This window comes from Rhodamnia argentea, chromosome 7 (genome assembly GCF_020921035.1).
Source record: "Rhodamnia argentea isolate NSW1041297 chromosome 7, ASM2092103v1, whole genome shotgun sequence".
Classification (NCBI taxonomy): domain Eukaryota; kingdom Viridiplantae; phylum Streptophyta; class Magnoliopsida; order Myrtales; family Myrtaceae; genus Rhodamnia; species Rhodamnia argentea.
Window position 1 is genome coordinate 27412486 of NC_063156.1, and position 15127 is coordinate 27427612.

The following is a 15127-nucleotide window of genomic DNA, read 5'->3' on the forward strand; positions in this document are numbered from 1 at the left end:
CCTTACATCTCTTACATTTTCCTTTATCAAGAAGGAATCAGCTTGATAATTGAGGTGTTGGTCAAGTTGTCACTTTGATAACGAAATCCACCACAAAATGGGCAGAAAAAATGGCAAATCCATTTGGAAGAAAAAGAAAGATTCCGTGAATCCAATTGCAAAAGAATAAATGGGACAAAAGCAGTTGAGTAGGGTTCTCCAAGTTGTTGACCGGAATCTCTCTTCCCCTTCACTCGAATAAATTCCCCAAATTCATTTTGTTATTATTATTATCATCATTATTATTCGTATAATTATTGGATAAATTGACACAAACAATTTTTAAATTTTTAATTTATTCAATTTGATCCCTGAACTTTTAATACTTCAGATTAGCCTCTCGACTATATTAAAATATTCGATAGGAACGACATTCGACATTGCACTAAAATTTTAAAAAATTATACATAATAGATTAAAATTTTTGTAATTACGTTGTGTATTAAATCAAAATTCATTTACCAGTCATTATCCAAAATTATTTCTATTTTTCTCCATTTTTCACATCACTAAATAAATAAAACAGTTACAAAACAGCAGAGCGATGTGTTCCTGCGAATTCTTGTTCTTGCTGAGTAGATTCTTGCTCCTGTTCTTGTTCTTGTTCTACTTTCCTCTCTCTCTGAATGCATCACTCCGCAATCGCTCCGAAACGCCCGCTCCTCTTCCATGTGACCTTATCCGAAAACCCTCCGCTCAGTCTCCCGATTCCGCTGACCCCGTCTCTCGCCGCTCGGTGGCATCCCCGCTCCGCTTCTTCCTTCTTCAGCTGCAGGGGCGACGGCGATGCTCTCGCCGCCGCCAGGCTCCACCGCTCCGCTCCGCCCGGCTCAGCCACCGCCGGCTGCGGCGGCTGCTGCTTGAGCGACGTGAAGGTGCGCGGCATTGTGGCCAAGGACGTCGATGTCGCCACGCTCGGGAATCTCTGCGTGGACATCGTCCTCAACGTCCCTGCTCTGCCCCCGCCGTCTAAGGAGGAGAGGAGGGCTTATATGGAAGAGCTGTCTGCTTCTCCACCCGATAAGGTCAGTCGAGGAACTTAAAATGCTTCGGGTGTTTTGTTCCCCCAGCATTCTGTGTGAAGTGGTGGCGATTCTTCAGTTTACTTTGCCTTTGGTTTCTAGTCGCTTGTCCTGTTTGGAGGTGCGTTGCGCCTAATGGTAGATCCGATTTTTCATAGCTCGGACAAAATTTGGAAATTCGCTGTTTGAGATGTTAGGTAAATGACAATTGGCTGAGATAGTTTGGTCCTTTCCTTCCCTTGGCCACTTTGAAAAGATAGATTGCTAGATGACATGAGAGAAAGGGCTTCAGCTCCATTTAGTTTCAAATAGGACCGAATAGCAATTGCATCCTCTAAAATTCTGGACACTCCCGCTGGGTCGGTAAGATGGAACCTGTTGTTGGACGTTGTACTGGTTTCAAAGGTAGACAGATTCTCAAAGCAAACAGACCCTGAAACTATAGGTTATTCTGCTTTTGAGTGTTGGACAGTTGACCCTGGTCTTTAGATGCTGCTCTGCTGCGGTGCCTCAGTCTGAGCGGGACGTGATAGATTGATAGGACTTTGTCATGTGGGTCCAATAACTGTGCATGGTAGAGCAAGAGAACTTGCTAATCCCATATGATGACTGAGGGTATTAGTCAATCAAGTTGTTCGTGATTGTTTTTCAGGAAACGCTGTTGAGTGTATGTACTTTTGCAATTTCTTTTGTTATTTGTTTGTGCTTTCGTGCATAGCGATACTGGGAAGCTGGAGGCAACTGCAATACTGCTATAGGAGCAGCAAGATTGGGGCTCAACTGTACTGCAATTGGTCATGTGGGTAACGAAATTTATGGGAAGTTCCTCGTAGATGTCCTTCAGGATGAGGGCATTCATATGGTTGGGATTAATGAAGATGCCAATGTGGACAACTCCAGTGCCTCGTATGAAACACTTTTATGCTGGGTTCTCGTGGATCCATTGCAAAGACATGGATTTTGCAGGTAAACTTACTAAAAGCATTGCTCGTCTTTTATCTTTGTTGGAATTGTTTAACATTTTTGTCACTATCACTTTTCAACACTACAGTACATATTTGTCGAGAATATTTCTGATAGAAGGCCTGATTGTACCTATTCTTTTACCAGTCGAGCTGATTTTAGAAAGGAACCTGCATTCAGTTGGATGAATAAACTATCTGCTGAAGTAAAGCTGGCTATTACGCGGTCAAAGATCTTATTCTGCAACGGTTATGGCTTTGATGAACTGTTGCCTGATTTAATAACCTCAGCTCTAGATTATGCTGTCGAGGTTGGTACATCAATCTTTTTTGACCCCGGACCACGAGGAAAGAGCCTTTCCAAAGGAACACCAGAAGAACGTAGGGCACTTAGAAAGATCCTGGAGATGAGTGACGTTCTTCTTCTTACTTCTGATGAGGTTCAACTCTTTCCTTGAAATGTTCTTTCAATGATCCCCAGTACTATTCTTGCAACTCTATTCTGTTGTTTGGGGATTTTCTTATCATGGATTCTGAATGATGTGATAATCTTGTAGCCTTGCCAAGTTTTCTTTTTACTCATGCCTTTTCCTTTTACCCTCAAGTGGCCACTATAATGTCCATTCAGAAAGTCTTGCTATTTTTCTCCTTTAAGATCTTGTTTCTTATTGGCGGTTAATTTAGGTGCTTTGATGAAGCATTACCCTCCTTACTCTTTCAATGCCATTTTACATGGTTTTCAGTGTGTGTAGCTCTGGAGCTTTTATCATCTTCACTTGTTTACCTTAGCTCCCAAACTTTCACTGGTTTGCTTAGTCAATCCTCTCTTGTGTCCAAATAACCTTACTTCAACATGCTGAATTTTCATTTTTACCCAACTACGCTTGTTACTAGTCCTCTAATGTTCGTTATCTCGTAGTGAGTTAGTGTCACCATTGATGCAGCTAAAATTTCAGCCAGATGCAAATCAACACGCACTTTTTTTTGTGTTGCCTCATGTTATTTAGCACTTTCTTCTTAATTGGCAAAGATATCTGACATGATTTTTTTTTTTTTTGTTCTCAAGTCTGAAAGAGTTATTCATTGTAATGGTCTCTTCTGTATAATATAAGTAACATGCAAATAAGTGCAATTTACTTTGAAAGGCAAATGCAGAAATATCGTAATTGCGTTTGTATCAATCACCGGAAAGCATAGCATGTAACAAATTACAAGTTTGCATGTGTTGTGGGGGTTCCAATGATGGGTGCGGGCAAAATGATTGTCCAAGAGAGAAGTTGAATCTATTGTAATAATGTCTCGGAACTCTGTTTACATGTTCTCCTTGTCATGACATATTGGATCTGCACTCTATCTATCCTGCCAATCTCTATTCAGTACTTCTGTCTTTCCTAATATAGATTTTCTGTTATTCAATTGCTTGGATTCAGGCTGAGTCACTGACTGGAATTAATGACCCGATTCTAGCTGGACAGGAGTTGCTAAAACAAGGTGTACGCATGAAGTGGGTTGTCATTAAAATGGGTACTAGAGGTTCCATCATCATCACAGGATCAAGTATATCTTGTGCACCTGCATTCAAGGTTTGTAAATACTCGCAGTGACGCACTCATGTATGTCATCCTCATTCTTCTACTAATATTATCTCACAAGCGGAGGATCTTATGCTCAATCCTAAACATAATCTGGTTTAGTTGGACTTGACCCAAGAACAATTGCATGATTGGGCCCTGCTTATTGTGTAGGGGTATGCCAAACTTGGGGCTTTATATGTGCATTCAGCAGATTAACCTACCCAGGGCCATAATCAGGTCTAATAAAATTTTCCGTGTTCAAAGTGCATTCAGCAGATTAACCTGCCCAAGGGCCATAATCAGGTCTAGTAAAATTTTCCGCGTTCAAGTATGTTTCTGGGGGACTTATTCTCCTCAGTCAGTAAGGCTACTCTTGGTGAACCAGGATAAAAGTTGGGATAGGTCTTATTCTGTGTTTGGTTGCTGTCCAAGACTGAATAAGGCTGGATATAATAGGGATATAACCTGAATAAAAATATCCCATTTGTAAAAAAAGAAAAGAAGTTTAATGATGATGCTCACACCTTGAGTGTGAAGAAGAGTCTTATTCTTTTACCTTCATTGCATAATTGAAACCTTTTGGAATTGGATGTTGAATTGTCTGCCTAATGACATGAAAGTTGACATCGCTAGCGGTGGTATATCTTTATGGATGGGAAAATCGGGGGACTGTTTAGTTAAGAATTATTCGCTGTCACTGACCAGGGCAACTGAGAGCTTCCTTTTTACAAGAAGAATGGAGTTTCAAATGTCACTCGTCAACAGGGTCGGTTGTCTGTACCAAGATTGGTTTATTGGGTAGCCGTATTGATGGTACTAAATTTTGATAGGAGTCTATGATTGTTTTTTCTATTTCAAGATGATTCTATTACGCAAACTTTTAGAATTGTTTGTTGGCTTAACACTTCAAGTTTCATGATGGCTAAATGTCTTGGCATCCACTTTTTTCTGCTTGTCAAACTCTCATCTTCAGTTGTTCCATATTTGATAATCCTACTATAACTCGTGGTCAGGTGAATGTGGTCGACACTGTTGGTTGTGGAGATAGTTTTGGAGCTGCTATTGCCTATGGTTTCATCCATAATATTCCTTTGATGAACACATTAGCACTCGCGAATGCAGTTGGTGCTGCAACGGCTATGGGTTGCGGCGCAGGCAGGAATGTGGCAAAATTAGATCAGGCTATAGAACTCATGAAAGCTTCAAATCTCAATGAAGATGACAAATTTTGGAACTTAGTTCTCGGTGAGAAAAAGGATTCTTGTGAAATTAGCATTCTTTCGAAGATGGTCATCAACGGGAAGAGTGCTCAGGTGAATCGGGTACCCTTGCGAAAAGTGGTCTCTGAACTGCTGCCTGAGCTTGAGCCTGCACGGTCAAAGAGTTCAGTTACATTTTGATTGGATCATTGCATTGATATCTCAGCTCCATGCTCCATATGGCCAGATTAAGCTTGAGAGACGAAGCTAGGCCGCAAGGTGAAAGGAGAAACCTCATTAGAGGGACTCCTGAGATGAAGTCTTCCTGGGCCATTTTTGGGGAAGCTCTAGTTTTCACGTAAGTTGGTAAAAATGGGTACTTTTTTTTTTTGGTAAAAATGGGTACTTGAGTTGGAGCTTTTGTTGCTAATTCTTGTGCTGTTTTCTTTTTGGGGGGATCAATAACTGCTTTACTGCTGGGCATCCCTTCTTAGACGAACTTGTGCAGTTATAAAGTACACAATTGCTTCACTATTCTTAAGTTAGGACCGCCAACTTCTTTCAAGGCTAAGATTGGAAATGAAATGGACAGAGATTCCTCTTTCTGCATCGAACTTCGTCTTCAAGATATCACAACTTCATAATTTGACAGGGGAATGAATCCTTTTTGCCGCCACAAGACTGGGGACTAAAAGCAGGCATGGGAATCACTTGTGTTATGATTCAGGCATATCAAATTAATCAAGTTCTTCGACGACAGTGCTTTTCTAGGATATCAGGGCAACAGATTCTTTCTTTGTTTAATCCTCGCGCTTTCAATTATTTGGACTTTGGAATATGTATCATCGCAGGGAACCTATAGATTTTAGCATCTTGAAGAGAGGCGTCAATGAATATTCAGAAACAATTCTTGCTCAAGATCATTAAATCGATCCTTTGTGATACATCAGTAATAGAAGTGGGATCATTAGACACACAAGTAATCAATTCATTTGAAGGGTTTGGTTTATTAACAATTTACATAGCAACTTCAGGACATCACATATCAGTTCCGGCCTCCCAAAACTTCTACATTGCTGTAGGGGAGACTCTTTCATTGGAAAAAGATGTGATTGCATAGTCAACTAGCACCACCAGCAGAAACAAGTACAAATTACATAGCAACAGGTACATTCCACCCAACTCATCATATATATATTAGTGTTAGGAAGGATAAGCCATGATGAATCGAGTGCCAAGGAAAATACAAGGTGCATAGACTTGAGGAAAAGCCGAAGTTGCGGACTCTTGATCGAGCAACGTGAGCATACAGTTCGAGTAACAGTTGAAAAACAAGACCGGCTCAAACTTCTTCAACGCATTACTCTTCTTCGACTAAAGTACATCAAGCCCAGCATTTCAACATTAAGAACTCCAGCTGTGCCAGTGTCTCGGTAGAATCGTTTTGGACCTTTCCCTCAGTTCATCCCTCCTTTTTGCTGCAACAGTCCAGAGCCTTCCTCCAACTCCACTCTAGCTCATCACCGCAGAGAACCTTATAACCATTCTCCTACCTCCTGGAAAAGAACAGCCCCAACTACGAACTCCAAACATATTTTGGCGTGTCCTTTCCATTTCCAAATGCACCACATGAGACCTGCTGGTGCAGAGCTCCAAAACTTCTTAGAGATATGAGTCTCCAACACAGGCATTCCAACAACTACAAGGAAAGAGAAAGAGGAAAGATAAAATGGGCCAAATTGCCTTGTAGATAAGCAACTCTTAGGGAATCGATCTAGACTAGATGAGATGCCAGTGCCATTCAACTAGCTGCCAGAATGAGTTCAAGAGACAACTGGAGGGCACGATCTATCCTGTCTTCTACTCTATAAAGCAAAAAAGCATAAGACTTATGGAGCGGCCAAACATAAAGCAATTATGTATGGACGGACATGCCAAGGGTGAACCACATGCTTCTTCACATGTATTCAATTGTCACAAAAACCTGTATCAATTGTAACCTCTAAACGACCTATGAAGACCACAATGCCCAACCTAGTGGAGTACAACAGACAATTTAAGTTATCGTCAGCCAGAAATCGCAATTGATGCTGGTCATGTCTGCTGCAGTCCTCCTGCAAAAAGCATGCCAATGACCAAACAGTGTCTTCTACCACAGACTTTCAAGAAGGGAATGCTGGAAGTAAAGTCAGATACTCGTGATAATTTTTATTCTTTGCAAGCAAGTCAAAAACTATAGATGCTGTGGTTGCATCTGGTCTTATATTTTTTCCTGCCATTTTCTTAAGCAGCTCAATCACCTCCAATGCCTCGTGATTTTGACAAAGAGCACGCATTAATGTGTTGAATGTGACGACATTTGGAGCACAGCCATTGTCTTCCATTTTCACAAATAGCTCATTTGCCTCTTTCACTTGACCTTGTCGGCAGAGCCCATTTATCATGATAGAGTATGTTAAAACATCTGGTGCTAACCCATCCTTCTGCAACATGTGAAATAAGTCCCACGCAGCTTTCAGATTCCCTTCTTTGCACAACCCATCAATGAGGCAATTGAAGGTCGTAACATTTGCCTTTCCTTTGCAATCTTTGGAATGAAACAAATCCAATGCATCTGAAAGCAAATTATTCTTGCATAGTCCGTCCAGAAGTATGTTGAATGTGCGTGAACTGGGTTCCACTTCATGACGTTTCATTTCAAAAAACAATTCACGTGCATCAACAACCTTACCTTTGCGGAAAAAACCAAGCATTAAAGTGTTAAAAGTAACTTCTGTCGGCTTAACGCCATTATTAATCATCTTCTTATGCACATTCATGGCTTCTTCCATATTAACCTGATTGCAATACCCATTGATCAGCACATTGAAGCTGACTTCGTTAACTGGACCACCCATATTCATCAAATGAGCAAGCAGTTCCCTTGCCTCATCGACCTTACCCGCTGAACACAAGCCATCCATTATCGTGCTATAGGTAACAATACTAGGACCTACACCCTTCTCAATCATCAATTTGAGCATGTTTTCGGCTTCTTTGAACTTCCCCTGCTTGTAAAGAACATTCAACAAAGCATTAAATGTAATTATATCAGGCTCGATTCTTTGATCCACCATCTCATCAAGCAAATCCGTGGCTTCCTTGTACTGTCCTATGCAACACAAGCCGTGTATCAGCGTGTTGTAAACAACCAAATTTGGTGAAATACCATTACCTTTCATCTCCATGAAAAGTTTGCTGGCCTCTTCTAGTAACCCGTCTTTGCAAAGTCCATCAATAATAGCACCATAGCAAACTATATTCGACTTGCATACAGCGCTATGTTCACCATTGCTGGTCAGTATTTCTTCATGTAACTTGAGTGCCGTGCTCGTATTACCGGTCTGACACAACCCACTAATCAAAGTGCCATAAGTAACAACGTCCGGTCTGCAACCCAAACGCACCATTTTCTTGAACAAGGCCACCCCTTCACCAATTTTATGCTTTAAGCACAGTCCCTTCAGCAATTGATTATAGGTGACTATATCAGGGCAATAACCTCGGCGAAAAATCGCCCCCAAAACTGCGAAAGCATCGTTTACCCGTCTCTCATTGCAGAAGCAGTTCAACAAAATCTTCAGCACAAAATAGTCAGACAGAAGCCCAGCAACTTCCAGCTTTCTGCGAAGAGAAATCACTGCAGAGTAAAACTTCTTCTTAGCTAAGGCACCCAATAACACGCGAAACCACCAAGTGGGAGGAATAGGTCGAATAGAGATCATGCGATCGAAATGGCGGAGCGCTTCGTCCACGGTGAAATCCCCTGATTTACACTTCTTCTCGAGGAAAAGAGTGAATAGAGCTCGGTCTTCTGTGTCAGCGGAAAGCGTGGATTCTGGGGGCGGAGGCGGGTCTCGACCAGCGAGATCTTGTGAAAGATTTAATTTTTGAGAAGAATTTCTAAGTGGGTGTGTAAAGAGAGAGGAAAGTTTACCTTTTGCAGCTGAAGAAGAAGAAGAAGAAGAAGAAGAAGAAAACAGAGTCCTGGAAGCCATTGCTGTTGAACAAAGGATCCTAAGGCTTCTCGATAATCCAACTCAACTCATCGTCACTACAGACGGGTTTTGCTTTCATTTAAAAAAATAAAAAAAAAATAAAAAAAATTCAAATAAAAATATGAAGTGCACTCATTCTTTCAAATAAAAAACTGAAATAGATATTATTTTAAATAATAATATGAATTGAAATTTATTTTAAATAAAATGAAGTGGATGGTATTTCAAATAAAAGTATTAAATGATATTATTTTAAATAAGGGATTCAAGCGGCCTTGTTAGTTTCAAATGAAAGCTTGATCTAGTCAATCGGCTACATATTTCGACAAGTCAATGGTATTTTTATCCAAAAATAATTTTAATTTATTTATTCTCGTTCTTTTTTTTCCTCTTTTGCTTTGGTCGACGAGAGACGTTGAGGGCTTCTCGCCTAGGCCCTCATTGACCTAGCTAGAATTGGCGGGGGAGACCCTCACCAGCCCTCTTTGGGCAACATCGATGGCCATCCATTGACAAAAAGAAAAGAAAAAAAATAAAGAAAAAGAAAAAAAATTCAAAAAAATAAAGGACGAAAATGTGCTCAATTGATTGGATGGTCAAATTCTTATTTGAGGCCGATATGATCACTTCAGATTTTTATTTGAAATAATGTCCACTTTACGTTCTTATTTTGATAAAATGAAAGCACTTTAAATTTTTATTTAAAATAATATTCATTTTAGATGTTTATTTAAAAAAAGTGAGAGTACTTTAAACATTTTTTTTCCAATAAAAAAAGATTAAAAAAATAAAAATAGAAGGACCGCCTCGATGTTTCGAGTTTGGCATAAAAACGTCAACCTTCGTGACTGGGAAATAATTTTGGCCCAAACTTGAAAATATAGTATAAAATGGCACTAGCCTGAGAGACAATTTTGACTGTAGTTTTGTTGAAAATGTGCGTTCGTGACGGCTGAGGTAGCAAACGGACGATGACATGACATGACAAGCGTCATGCCGATAAACGTGGCATTCATTAACAATCAAAGTTGACTTTGCCTTTCATATATATGAAAACAAACTATAAGGATAGATATAGACCTACTCTTGGGTTTTTTTAAAAATTTTTTTTTTAATATATTTATAAAATAATTAAAAAAAAAATAAATAAAAAAAATATTTTTTTATTATTCAAATTAACTTAAGTAGCTTGTCTTTGGTTGCTGAGTGGTTAGCTATTTTTTTAAAAATATTTTAATTATTTATGCTTATAATATTTAGTTTATTTCGTATTTTTAAATATTTATATTTATTTTATTTATAATTTTTTTGTGAAGTTTATCTTTATAACATAATTAGTAATAATTAATATAAAATTATTAATATCTATAATTAATAAATAATATTGAAATTATGTAATTAATTAAAATATTTATAAAATAAAATTTAGTATATGAAATTAGAGGACGATTGATGTCATTGTAATATTTTTTGAGAAATTAAATTGGAAAACCATTCTTTTGCCCTTTCCTACATTTCTAAATGATAAATTTTATAACTTTTATCCTCGTCATTCCCCAAGAGTGTTAGGACAAAGGCGATAAAGTTGAACAATGTATCGACACTATTTTGTGAACCCTCCTTAATTCAATATATGAAAGTCGTATGATCAGTGATGAATAGGTGGAAATGAAAGTACTTGGATTATACCAATCAACATCCAATAACAATCTGGTGTAGAACAACCGGAGTGTGATTTTTTAAAAACGTGTAGTTAGAATTGTTTTACGATTTGGGGCCGGAGCTCAATTGCGCTCAAATTTGGTGGCTAAAGCAAACGGCCTTCTGATCAATAATCACTGCTTTGCCTTGACGTATGATGGATTTTCGCATTTCGGAGTCGTTTAGATGGTTTTTAATTTTAGGAAACTTAACCATATAGATAATCGCAATATTTGATTTAGATTCAATTTGATTAGATTAAATTTGATTCGTTTATATGTTTCGAAGTCCTATCTATATAATGGTGCTTATGTAATTTTTACGTTATTGTCAATTCAATTTACCCTTAAAGCTTTTCCAGTTAATACTTATCGGCTTGCATGATATTGAATCAATGAGGAGGTTCATGCATGTGGTGCGTGACAAGTTGAGTATCGATGCATTGTTCGGCTTTATTAGTCGAACATCCTTTATCCTAATGCGACTTTTAGGGAATGTGATGAGGAACTTTGACAAAACTACAAAAGTTAATAAAATTTATCATTTATGAAATGTAGGGAAAATGACAAAAGAATGGTTTTTTTTTCCAATTTAATTTTCTAAAAAAAAAAATTTACGAAATGACATCCCGATCCTCATCCTCCTTAATTTCATATATCTTACCAATTTTATTTTATTAATATTTTTAATTAATTACATAATTACAACATTATTTATTAATTATAGATCATAATAATTTTTATATTAATTATTACTAATTATGTTATAAAAATAAGCTTCACAGGAAAAATATAAATAAAATAAATATAAACATGTTAAAAAATGAAATAAACTAAATATTATAGTATAATAATTAAAATATTTTAAAATTAAAAAAAAAAAATAGATATAGACCTACTCTTTTGGGGTTGTACCCAAACGTTCCAGCAGGCAAATTTGAATATTTTTTTAAAAAATAATTTCGTAATATTTTTTAAAAAATTAGTTAAAAACTCCCTTCTACGCCCGCTACGAAATATTCGGTATTAAATCCATACAAGCCTAATTACCATAACCAATCCGCATGCTAGAAGTACGAAATCTCCGTAACAAATTCCAGAGGCATAAGCTGGCCACAAAGTTCGCTTACGACATCTTTTTCATTTTATTTTATAAACTCATAAAAAAAATAGCGTGACCTTTTAACTATTGGATTACTCCACTCGATGGTCAACAATGTATTATTAGTTCATGATAAATGAAAACATCTACAAGAAAAATGTCTTGCTCAATTTTTTTTTTCCTTTTAACTACTATGGTATTGGTGCATCCCTTATGGCTAGCAACGCTGTTTAGACATTTTTAGGAATTTTATCTCAAGAAGGAGAGCTCCTAAATTTGACCCCTTCATTGCCAGTTCCTCATGACCATAGCTAGGCCCACCAGCGGGACTTTATAGCTACTCGTCGGGGTCGGGAGATCGAGACATTGGTATCTAAAGTAGTGAATCAAAAAACTAACCTACCAATAGGCATACGGCTTTATTAATAAATGGATTGGGGGTGGAGACGCTAGTATCATGTGTACGGAGTTTGACTTCCGCGCTTTGCAAAGAGACAGAGCAAAAGTTAGAGGTAAGAAAGACACACAAATAAATAAATAAATAAATAAACTAGCCTTAATACACGATAGTAAAATACTTTAATTTTGAAGAAGATTCTAAAGGACCCCATTAATTTGACAGTGAAAAGAATATTTTTTCCATATTCTTTTCCTAAAACACAGATGTAAAAAGAAACAAGACAAAATGTTCATTGGATGGGAAATTTGCTGATACTTCAAACAATAGATGAAATATTTGGGGCTCTAACAATTGGCTCTTAGGGCTTATTTGATCGAATGAACAAATTATACTCGATACATTCATTCTTATTAACAGGAAAAATAAAATGAAAATAATAATAATAAAAATAGAAACTAATGAACCGACATACCGTATTTGAATAGAGACTTAGAAAAAGTTGTGCACGAATACTTTCTTTGTTATGGAAATACCATTTCGATTTGAGAAAATTCCAAAAGAAAAGTGATTCTTATGACATAAAACATAGAAATTACGTAGGTAGTAAATCATGAAAAAGTTTAATACATACCTAATATCCGAAAAGCTGTTGATTCACTTTTTTTTCTCTAAACCATTTGTAATTACTCAAACAATATCCATCACTATTAAACAAAATCTTAAAAATAATATTTTAGACAGAAATTTATGTTAACTCATATTTATATCCACCTTTTTCATGATGAAATTAGGTTTGTTCGTTTGACATTATTAACAAAGATGTTATGTCCGTGTTCGACATATGTACCTCAAACTCAACTGTTGTAACTTGATTTAGTTAAATAATTGTGTCTAGTGGATGGATGATGTTACGGGTAAGGTTAGCGCATATTGGAGATTTTTAAACCTACAATATTTTTAAACAAATATTTTAACTTTTTTCCAAATTCAAGATCGTATGATTCAAAGAAAAGATGAGCATAGAGGGGTTTATCCGTTAATGATAAAGGAAGCAGAGCTTGCAAGTGGCACCACGACCTTAGGAGCGAGCAGTTTTAGGTAGATACAAATTTCAATTTTCAGGCTCGATTTGTTTCTAAAAAAATGACTCGTTTTTGAAAAGTCAATTTCTAGGAAAGTGACTATATTTTCTAGTGTTTGGCTGAAATATACTAAAGATCCGCAATTCTTTTTTCAGCTGTCTAGTATGTTAAAATCGGATTTGATTTTCCTCCATGCCCTCCTATCAATAATTTTTTTTGGTTTTTGTTTTATTTTTTAAAAGTTCAATTTTTTATTTATTTCTCTCTATATTTTTTTTTTTGGTTTATGCCACGGGGCCGGCCGATCCCGCTAGCTCGCCAAATTCGAGCCTCAGCTCTTTGGCACGCGTCATGGCTATCTTTTAGGTCCGCGTTGACGGGGAAGAAGAGGAGGAGCCGTGCAAAGTAAAGAGGAAGAATGAGAAAGAAAGAAAAAATAAAAAGGGAAAAAGAATAAATTGAAATAAAAAATAATATAAAAGAAAATGAATGTAAAGGAATTGAGGGAGTAAAGATGAAGGAAAATGTTTTCTTCTTATCAAAAAGAGGAAAATATTTTCCCAATTTTGAAGGAATTTTTTTATGGGTGAAAAATATTTTACTAGAGTAACTTATTTTTTGTGAACCAAACCCCGAAAACATCGAAAAACATTTTTTTTTAAAATTGTTTTCCATAAAATAACTGGAGTCTTAAAACGTGAAACCTACCCTGTACACCAACTTCCGATTCCACGGTTTACATGGGAACTGACCAATTCTTTTTTTTTTTGTTTCATTTCTAGTCAGGCAAAACTCAGTGTCCGAAAAAAATAAGAAGTTAAAGTAACTGACAAATATACTCATTCGCTAATAGCGACAACTCATAAAAGATGAACAAATAAAGTGAAATACACATTAAAAAGATCAAAACACGTATCTATAAAACCTAAATTATAAAACTCCATTCCTCATTCATCCATACAAAATTGATCCAAATTCTAACCTCCTTAAAAAAAAAAAAAACATAATTAATCACTTAACTTCATCTGGAATACCTTCTTAAAAGGCAGTGCTGATTTGAACGAGATTTAGTTATAGAAATTTAGTTCTTTCTGAACTGGCGTGCTTTGTTCCTTTAGGGCCTGTCTTGACTTAAACTCTCATATCTCTTTTAGACTTGTGCTTTGCCTCCTTGCAAAGCGCAGAAGACCTGCGCATATGATACTAGCATGCCCGCCCCTTAATTCCCTTACCATTACTCCCGAAACATCCGGTATATTTTGCTTATTCTCTCTATCAACCAGTAAAGATAGTGCGAGGGGAGTGGTCGAACTGGCAACAACCGTACCACCTCCTGTGTACAGATTCTCCTTTATAGTTCATCTCCTCTTAATGTCCTGGAAACTCAGTTTCCATCGTGCCTCAACTGGGATTCTAATTAGATAATATAGTTTAACTTAAACCTAAATATGTATTTGGACTGACTTACTCGTCATTGATAAGACATGTACAAGTCCCTAAATCAACATTGAAGACCCCAAAGTGTTGAACAAAATGAACTTCCATCTTAAACAATTTAACCCATAACGAATTGAGATTGACAGTCACCCTCGACAGAGTGCACAATCAATCTAATGCAGCACTTGTCATCTCCATTGGAATCAGATTGTTTATTGGGGGTGTTAGGTAATCTAAATGGAGGAACTGTCCCGAATGATTCAAATCTCAATGAAGGCAACAAAGTTCAGACTCCGATTAAAGACGGGCATGGGATGAAACCTCTGATTTTTTGTGATCACTCATGCTGATCAAAGTAATCAAATTCTTCAATGAGGTGAATTTTGAGGATATTGGTGAGAATGGTTTCTGCTAAACATGTTGGTGATGAGGATAATGTTGGAGAAAGGTCATGATAAGAGTAATTGCAATTTGCCCTGATAAATCTTCTGATCATGTCAACTTCACAACGGTTAAAGTTATTCTGCGAAGTTCGTTTTTGATAGCTTAACAAAAATAACCACTATAAGGAGG

At 37.0% G+C, this 15127-nt stretch overlaps 2 protein-coding genes across 2 annotated transcripts; one reads left to right on the plus strand and one right to left on the minus strand.

Annotated features, from left to right (window-relative positions):
* Positions 1-591: 591 nt before the first annotated feature.
* Positions 592-5012, plus strand: LOC115731702 (fructokinase-1). The gene is made up of 5 exons (XM_030662377.2): positions 592-1064; positions 1780-2027; positions 2172-2463; positions 3454-3606; positions 4611-5012. Exons 1-5 carry the CDS (start codon positions 666-668, stop codon positions 4995-4997), a joined length of 1479 nt encoding a protein of 492 aa, XP_030518237.2. The 5' UTR covers positions 592-665; the 3' UTR covers positions 4998-5012.
* Positions 5013-6723: 1711 nt separating this feature from the next.
* On the minus strand, positions 6724-8871 carry LOC115733037 (putative pentatricopeptide repeat-containing protein At1g12700, mitochondrial). The gene has a single exon (XM_048282832.1). The coding sequence runs from the start codon at positions 8831-8833 to the stop codon at positions 6959-6961; it is 1875 nt and encodes a 624-aa protein (XP_048138789.1). The 5' UTR covers positions 8834-8871; the 3' UTR covers positions 6724-6958.
* Positions 8872-15127: the final 6256 nt, after the last annotated feature.